Source organism: Micrasema longulum, unplaced genomic scaffold (genome assembly GCF_059751315.1).
Source record: "Micrasema longulum isolate JH-2025_06_02 unplaced genomic scaffold, ASM5975131v1 h1tg000333l, whole genome shotgun sequence".
In the NCBI taxonomy this organism is placed as follows: domain Eukaryota; kingdom Metazoa; phylum Arthropoda; class Insecta; order Trichoptera; family Brachycentridae; genus Micrasema; species Micrasema longulum.
In genome coordinates, this window is record NW_028277537.1 from 671,146 (window position 1) to 680,544 (window position 9,399).

At 33.5% G+C, this 9,399-nt stretch overlaps 1 protein-coding gene across 2 annotated transcripts; it reads left to right on the top strand.

Annotated features, from left to right (window-relative positions):
• The first annotated feature begins 309 nt into the window (after positions 1-309).
• LOC148282406 (uncharacterized) lies at positions 310-4,835 on the top strand. Of its 2 annotated transcripts, none has more exons than XM_088225139.1 (5): positions 310-620; positions 740-887; positions 1,019-1,356; positions 3,825-4,012; positions 4,411-4,835. In XM_088225139.1, the coding sequence occupies exons 2-5, from the start codon at positions 741-743 to the stop codon at positions 4,713-4,715; spliced, it is 978 nt and encodes a 325-aa protein (XP_088081265.1). In that variant the 5' UTR covers positions 310-620; position 740; the 3' UTR covers positions 4,716-4,835. The 2 variants fall into 2 exon arrangements, with proteins under 2 accessions (XP_088081265.1, XP_088081266.1); XM_088225140.1 differs by having other exon boundaries at positions 4,427-4,835.
• Positions 4,836-9,399: the final 4,564 nt, after the last annotated feature.

The window sequence follows — 9,399 nt, forward strand, 5'->3', positions numbered from 1 at the left end:
CTAAACATACTGCAATTCACCGTAGTCGATTTTTAGTATAAAATAACTTGAAACCATTATGTTTATGTTGTCAAATAAAACAAAATGGCCACCAATTGGTTGCTTGCCAACAAACCAACATCGCTTGCGTTGTATGAAACATAGTGGTAAGGCTTCTCTCTAGGTTACGCATTATTGGTCTGAGGATATTTTTCTATTATTATCGTGCAAAGTGTGCAACCCTTTGTAAACTCTCCGCTCTTACTATTGGTAACACTGAAACCCGAAAGTGGAATAAAATAATCTCTGCTTTTCTGACATCTGACATTTGATTCTCAGTAATCTTTTGTCTATGCATTAGATTTCGTTTTAAGCACAGATTATAATATTTTAGTAAAAGTTACAAGTAGTTTTAAGTTTTAATAACATTGCGGCAATAACACTATTGCATTATTACAATTTATTATTTTTTTCAAATCCCGATTTCCCATATTGCGTCCGTATGCTTGCTATAATGGCGCATTGTCTTTTGCCTCGTGGTTTATTTTTCTAGGCAAAACCGATGCCAATATTTTTTTATTGCTTTAGAACGTTTTATTCATTCATAGTTAAATTATTGTGTTCTTAATAACAATTATCAAGTAAGTGAATACATGGAGTGTAGTGACACCAATTGCAGTGCATATTTATCAGTACATAAAGCTTAATTTATACTTTATACAGCTATAGTAATTAGATTTGATCTAAATCTTAATTTTAGCATGTCTTCTGCGATAGTCAGATTAAAGAGACGGTTAGAGGAAAGTCCTCTAGAGGCATTAGTCTTACATTGTAAGCGTGTTAAAACAGAAGATGACAAAGAATGCTCCCCATCAGTATTTGTCTTCTCGGGAACCATAAAAGATGTGGTAAGTATCATTTATCACAAACCATATTTTAAATGGCGAAATAATTTCGTTCTCCTAATGGCTTTGGATTATATTGTCCTTAATTAGATGTCATTGAGATTTGTTAATTTGCTTTCATTTTCTGTTTCCAGAATAATATCAATGAAATTAAAAAGTCCTGGTTCGACAGAGACCATAAAGCAAATTTTTTAGACAATTCTAAAACAATACCCGACATTGTGAATAAATTGAAGGACGAGCACAAAACTGCTGTTCATAATAACAGAATAAAAATAATAAACTACAGTAGAGGATTGTCCCTGGGTGACGAGGATAAAGAAGACAAGTCCTCCAACGCGTATTCAGTATTAGATCTCCATCATTCTAAAGAAAATTCTGAAGAGTCCAATCCCGACGAAGAATATGCATATGATGTTTATGTTTCGCAGCAAAAAGATTTTGATATTACAATGTTGGATGATATTGTGAGGTTGTGTATTTTGTTTTAAAATGATAAACTTTATTTATAACCTCTGTTAGCACAAATGAAACGATTCGTCTGAGTGTATATTTTAGAAATTATTTGATAAGTGAGTACTTCCATGAGTACATCCGTCCACAATTTTTAATTTTTTAAAAAGACTGATTCAAATACGTTCTCCGAGATGATTGCTGTAATTCAAAACCTTTATTTTTTTCAATCTATATTTATATTGGTAATTATTCCTTGTTAAAAATCAGCATTAGTTTCAAAACGTACTTCAATCCAAAATTGCTTGCTATAGTCCTTTACACCCCTGAGAAATAATATGAATTGGTTGCCTTTTTTACACATCAAAATGTATCTAATTCCATTCCTAAACTGAGTTTCAAAAAGTACTTAAATACATTATTTAGTTTCAAATCATACTTATGTCGATTGTTCCATGCAGAATATTGAATTAAATATGGTTTCATTTAAATCATGCTTTAAAACCTATCAATATTACTAAATGCTCACTCGTGCAAGCATCACTACTACCCATTCTAGATTACGCTGATGTTTCCATGACTAATTTAAGCTGTTTCAACGACTTCAGAATACATGCATAAGTTATATTTTTGTTCCGAGGAAATATGACCACATTTCTGATTATCGTAGGCAACTGAAATGGCTCAAAATTAGACAGCGGGGAAACTATCACTCCCTCTCACTTCTGTTCTCTGTACTTCATAGTCCTAACGCTCATATATTTTTATTTATTTATTAAACTTTTTGTACATAATGTTATTTGTACATTGGCGGGCTTATTGCCAAATGGCAATTTCTTCCAACCAACAAATAAAATAAAAGTTTTATTTTTATAATTCAAGTTACAGAACATATTCAATAGAAAAAAAAAGATTAAAAAGTTAAAAATATTTAAAAATAGAAATAAACGTATTTGTTTATAAATTACCTTAAATCAAAACTTATACTCAATGGAAAAAAGGAAAAAAGAGGAAAGAGGAAAAAAGGAAAGGAGGAGAGATTAAGGAAGAGAAAGGAGATGTTTCTTCAGACGTGATTTAAACAGAGATAATGTAGTAACATCTTTGATGGTGGATGGGAGATGATTCCACAGTCGAGCCGCATGGACACTATATGAAACTTGAACGACTTCAGAATACATGCATAAGGTACATTTTTGGTCTTAGGAAATATGACCACATTTCTGATTATCGTAGGCAACTGAAATAGCTAAAAATTAGACAGCGGAGAGACTATCACTCCCTCTCACTTCTGTTCAGTGTACTTCATAGTCCTAACGCTCCTATATACCTCCATGAAAAATTTCAACGCTTATCAGTTCATGGTTTACCTCTTCGTTCTAATTCTCAAAGCACCCTTTTAATACCCATCCACAATTCCTCTTTCTTCGCTAACTCATATAGTGTCCATGAGGCTCGACTGTGAAATCATCTCCCATCCACTCTCTCTATCTCTGTTTAAATCACGTCTGAAGAAACATCTCCTTTCTCTTCCCTAATCTCGCCTCCTTTCCTCTTTATTTCTTTTTCCATTGGGTGATAGTACCGATTTGAGGTAATTTATTTACAAATACAGTTATTTATATTTAACATCTTAAGAGTTTTTCGTTTTTATTTTCTATTGATCATATTTTGTAACTTGAAATATATAAATAAAACTTTTATTTTATAGGTTGGTTAGAAAGAGATTGCCATTTGGCAGTAAGCCCGCCAATGTACGCTTTACATTATGTACAAAAAGTCAAAAAAATAAAATAAAAATATTACTATCTTCTCACATAAGTATTTATATTATATTATTATAATCGTAATGAATCCATAAAACGGTTTTATAAAATAAAAATGGAAAGCCTTGAAATATTTCAAATTAATTAGAAAAAATATGTTCTTGAGAAAACGTTAGTTCTTACGATGTGATGTACTAACAATAAACCGTAAATAAATAAATTTCCCAAAAAAAATTTTTTTGGAGTTAGATACATTTTGATCTTGAAGTACTCAAGTATGTCATAAAAATAATTTTAGATTGGTATCCGCCAGGCTGTTCTTTTCTGTGTCCAGGCGGATGAATATAAAGTATAATATAGTAAAGTAAAATAGAACCAGACCTGGAGGAGTGCTTTCGACTCGATGGCTGCTTTTGGGTAAAAATCCTGAATAAGGAAATCAAGTGGAGATAAGTTCGCCTCGTTGTGTTGTGGTTGGTGCATTCGCCCACCATTATCGAGGTCCTAGGTGTGATTCCTAGCAGGGTAGATAATTTATGAAATATTGATTTTAAGGTTGTAACTGCATTGTTTTATTGTTCTTGGACTGGCACCCGAAGCGCAGGAGTTTTGACCTTACAGCTATTGATATTTTATGACAGTTTTATTGCTAAATGTTAAAATATTACAAATGATGTATATATGGTTTGGCTTAAAACCAATCTTTTTGTTAATGTTTTAGGATAGATCCTTACCATGGCGAACTGATATATGGCTCATACCGAGATAATGGTCGGAAATCAGTATCTGAAGACGATATGGAGGATGATGACTCCAACGATGAGAATAATTGGAGAAACGAATATCCCGACACGGATGATAGCATACAGGAGGAAGATATGAAGGCAGCCATGATGAATTGCAATTTAGGTAATGAAAACATTTATGCGTAATACATGTAATGAGTTCGCCTCATGTTATCGCATTTGCCTACCATGCCAGAGGACCCCGGTTTGATTCTTGGCATAGTTGATATGAAATTTTTATTTAAGAATGTGTTTTTGCACTAGAATATTTCAAAGTTCCGGACCAGCACCTGAAGCGTAAAACTGGTCATCTTACCCTCATATAACAAAAATAATCAAGATACTCTGCAGTTGGTGTACTAATGCAGCGCCCTATGAAATTAATTCAAAATTAAATTGTATCATTTAAAAAATATATATATTAATTGACTTTCCTGTAAAGCCTTACTGTATTGCGCATTAGCCATTTAGACTTTTTACCATTGATATTGTAGTACAAATATTTTTTATTTTATTTTATAGACGATGTTCTTTCTAGTGATGATGGAGAGGAAGATCTAGTTTATGGTGCTAGTTCATCTCCACACAGCAAATCCACACATGGTTGTGTTAACCCCGATGATGTAGATAGGTATGGTCTTCCCTACGCCAAGTACAAGGCTAAATTATTCAAATCTGTGAATCTGGAATTAGACGGGGAGCCGAGTCTGGTGGACTGCTATGGGGAAGAAAGCGGAAAGTATTCTGATGAAGAGAAACGTGACAGTGAAAGTGATTGCGCCGAATCTTACAATAAGGAATCTAATTCAGAAAATGATGAATATTAAAATATAATATGTACATAATGGATATTATATAATGTTTGTACACAAGTTGTATGTTTTACAAATCTGTTATCTTCAATCACTGACGTATAATAAATAGACACGTTATTCCTATACCAGCTACAACTTGAGATATGCATATTTCTGTGTAATTTGTTATCATAGATACATGGGTTCCGCCGAATAAAGCCAAAAAATGGTCATCGACGGTCTTTCAGGACGGCGACAGCCCATAGGTGCGAAGAAAAGGCAATTTCAGTTAACGCTCTCCCGAGGAATCCGCGGCACATGTCCAAGCCAGGTCCGACACTGCACCCTCAAAATGCTCATTATAGGAGGCTGCTACGTCGGTTCTCAATGTTGGTTATGAAATCGAACCACTTTATGCCTAATATTCTCCTCAAGCACTTGCTCTCAAAACTCAGAAGTTAGGTGTTTTGAGTTTTAGTAAGGTGCCAGCATTAGCGCCCATATAGGAGTACTGGCATTATACAAGAGTTAAATAATTGGCATTTTGTTTTGACAGAGTATAGACTATAGAGTTCCAGACAGCATGCATCGTATTAAAAGTTGCTCCAGCAATTCCCAGGTGGATTGCGAGCTCTTTGTGCAGCCATCATCCTCAGTTATGTGAACTCCCAAGTATTTTAAGCTGTCAACTTTCTTGATCCTCTGCCCATTATTATAGAGGTCACAGAACAGGGTCAGGACGGGATTTGTTGCACATAATTTGTGTCTTTTTGGTATTAATATTAAGACGCAGACGAGCAGAGTTTTCCTGTAGCCTGTCAACAACTAATTATCTACTAATGAAATAAATTGGATTATATTTCTGATGCCTCCAAAGATACTTTTTAGAGCACACCAAGATGTTCTGGTGATTTTTTTTGTTGTTTTCAAGCATTTCTGGTGTTTGAATTGTTAACAAACACTATTGTCAGTTAGCAATATTTATCTTTTTTGGGTGATCCTGTTTACAGTACCCGTCTTCAGTTTACCCTGAAGATGGCTCCTGCAATTGTAGCCGAAATGTCGAAACAGCTACTACTGTGAAAAAGGAGGCAAAAAAATTAGAGCGATAAAGGGGTCTCTCGTTACTAAAACGAAGAGATAGTCCATGTTGCGATAGAGGTTGGAAGAGCTCTCTCAGATAAACAGGCGAAGTGGGATTATTCAAAATATTGTGAAGAAGTGATACAATGTAAATGTTTCCTCTGTGCCTGATACTGAGCCAGTGTAGTTACGTGCGGTATTCAAATTTGCCAAGATTAAAGGTATAATGTATACAAAAATTGAGCAATCGTTCCAACTTATCAAGCAGTTCAGAATTAGCACCTGGGTAACAGACATCTGCATAATCAAGGAGTGGGAGAAGTTAGCTCTGGACTAATGTTGGCCTCACATTGATTGGCAAGAAATTCTGCAATCTTTTAAGTGAGTGCAAACTTCTATAAAGTTTACGACTAACTTCGTTAACTTGATCGGGCTATTCTAAATGCTTATTTATGTTAATACCCAAGTTTTTGACGGAAGTCTTGAAAATAATTTCTGTGCCATTTATTTTGAAAAGGGGGAGTGTGGGTACATCCACTTTAGAATACATTTTTTTACTACCAACGAGTACAATTTGGGTTTTTGTTGGATTAATGAGAAGTCTATTATTTTTGGTCCATGAAGATATATGTTCGAGCGCATGAGACATTACTTTGTGTGCTTCTTAATGTCATCGGGTTCAAAACGAATATATAATTTCAAATTATCGGCGCATAAATGGTTCAAACAGGGGAGGTTTTGGGTTATTGGATTAAAGAAAAGAGAAAATAAAAGTGGAGAAAGTACCCCCCTTGTGGCACACCGGCGTAAGATCAACTCAATGAAATGAAATCGGTCATTTTAACACACTGCCGACGGTTATGTAAATATGCTGAAAGCCAAAATATCGCGGATGGAGATAGGTTTAAGGACTCAAGTGTGGCAAGAAGCAGGTCAAAATCAACAGAGTTAAAAGCACTACTCAAATCAAGTAGAACCAAAAGTGTTTGACGTTTATCATTCATTGCTTGTCTGATATCGTCAGTTATTTTAACTAAGATGTTAATAGTGTTTTGCCCAGCTCGAAAACCCGATTGCAGAGGATCAAGTTGATTATGGAGTATCAGATAACAATTGATTTGTTTGTAGGCTATTCGTTCAATAACTTGCGGACAAAATTAGTTTTTATTAAATTTAGTTTTTTTAGAGAGCAGAATACGCGATACTTCCGTTTCATTGACGACAGAGAAACGAAACTGAGAGATGTTGGTATTTTGAGTAGTGTTACATTACGTCTTTAATGTGGTAGGTATGTTTTAGGAGAAATTCAAACATTATTAAAAACTTCCAGTAAGCATGCATGTATTATGAAAAAATAACTTTAAAAAAAATGCTAATGTCATTTGAATGATTTTATTTATTTCATTAATATTGATCAGACTAACTGACATGTACACATGAAACCATCTAACTACTTTTCAATTGTTCCAATAGATGTGATTACAAAAAGTGTCCGCCAAATAGAATGAATGATTTTCACCCGAATACATTTTTTTTAAAAAAGTACTTTTAGCGGGTTTTTATGCAGGCTAACCTTAAAACAAAACCGCGGAGGATTTAGAGGGTTTTGTTTTTGGAGTTGATAAAACTCGAAAAATAACAACCGAAAATAATGTTTTTTTGCAAGACAATGGGTAACCAGAAACCACTAATACTACCCGAGCCATCGAGATACGAATTGTAATATATGTAAGTTTGTATATATATATATGTTTGTCTTATAAACACGCTCGCCTGTTTTGAAGAGACTAACAGAAAAACCAAAATGTACAGTTAGTATTTTTTAATCCATAAATAAAAAAATATAATTTAATATTGATTTTTATTTTGATAACCAATAAGGCCTTCTTTGAAAATATTTTTTTTTTTTCTATCATATTTATTAAAACATTAGCATTTTCATTTTTGGGAACTATGGAAAAAAAATCATTTCTAAAAAATTTTAAACTAGTAAATAACTGTGCTTGAAAATGGGAATCAAATTTTTGTAGGCAGGGTTCGAATCCTTAGCCTAAAGCAATTCAATTTTTTTAACAGTGGTTATAAAAATTGTTGGCACAAGATTATAAAAAAAAATACCAAATTGTTTATTCATTTAAGTTGTCTGATGACTATTACTGTATAAAAAAATGTTCTCTCATTTTGATCTATAATTTTTTTTTTTCACCACAAAGTCTAAGGCCGAGTTGTTTGATCATTAGTAATAATTTAAAAAAACAAAGTAGTAGTAAATTTTTTAAAAGGGGAATCTTTTTAATTACAAAAAGTACACTTTTTCAAAACTTTTGATTTCAACTATTCCCAATGGTCAACCAGTCCGGCCTAAGAAGCCCAATAAGGAACTTCAGCCCTACGGGAAACTGGATACAAACAATGATTTCTTGCGCGCGGTAAAAATTAGAGCATTAAAACAATTTAACGGCAAAGTTTCTTGAAAATGTACCAAAAAAAAATAAAAACGCACTACTCTAACCGTAAACGAACCAATCGGAAGAAATAACAGAGAACAACCTCTGACGTCACACGTGGAGTTATTTAAGAAATAACTTTTAAAAATCATAGCGCTGATAATCTTATTCTTCTTCTTGCGGTGCCTTGTCAGGTCCCCCCGACGCTGGCGATCACTACAGTGAAAGCATCTCGGTCCTGCGCTACTCTTGTATTCCACAGCCAGGACAACTGCTTATTGGATGTACTCGCCATAGTGATTCCTGGGAAAATATGACCCGAGTGGTTTCCCGTTGCTTCTCTGGTGGATTTTTCTGTTGGGGGTAATACAATTTATAAAAAAAATATAAAAAAATAACTGGCTTTGTTAAATGGTCTATTAACAAATAATAATAAAAAAGACACTGAAATTTCTTATTGCAGGATTGCAGAAAATCACACGGTATTTTTTTTGTTTTCACCAGGGATCAAACCTGGAATGCAAAAAAGTTGCTTCACCAAAAAATATTCCTACCACTAAAATATTTATATTTATTAAATTACTTTCAAGTATTCACTGCTAACAGTGAATACTTGAAGCTACACTCCCAGTCAAAGGATTTAGTTTATAAATTGAAACCATATTTAAATTCAATTTTTATTTCAAAATATAATATTAAGCACGTCCAAATAATTGTAGACAAGTAGTTAATTTTACCTCTTAAGGGGTTCATTATGGTTGATAGATTACTGCGAAGACGGAAAAAAATCTCGAAAAGGGAATATGGAAGGGGACTTGTCATTGACTGATTTAAGTGATCACCTTATACCTACACGGAATAGTATTCACTATTTCGCCTATTTTTGAACATCCATATATTTCTCCATTTGTAGATTTTTGTATTTGAATTTCATTGAAGTAAGTAAGCTAAAACATTAGTTGATGTGGATGTCATTCCAACGAATTTTTCTCCTACCATGAAACGTCTGAAATTTATTTTTACACTACTTAGATTACAATGGGAAGTTAACATTTATCTGATACAATTGTTCATGCCAGATTTTAAAACCAGTTAAACATTAAATATCTGGTTATAATTATTATTGACAAAAATCTACGATGGGAGGTTCAGGTCCAATAGCTGGTTTCCAGATTAAGAAAACTGTG

What these genes read in the sequence shown, in the direction of transcription:
- LOC148282406 (XM_088225139.1), top strand. Translation starts at nt 741, where the DNA reads ATGTCTTCTGCGATAGTCAGATTAAAGAGACGGTTAGAGGAAAGTCCT. An exon ending in CGGGAACCATAAAAGATGTG is followed by an intron (nt 888 to 1,018) that starts GTAAGTATCATT and finishes TTCTGTTTCCAG; the next exon opens with AATAATATCAATGAAATTAA. An exon ending in CATGATGAATTGCAATTTAG is followed by an intron (nt 4,013 to 4,410) that starts GTAATGAAAACA and finishes TTTATTTTATAG; the next exon opens with ACGATGTTCTTTCTAGTGAT.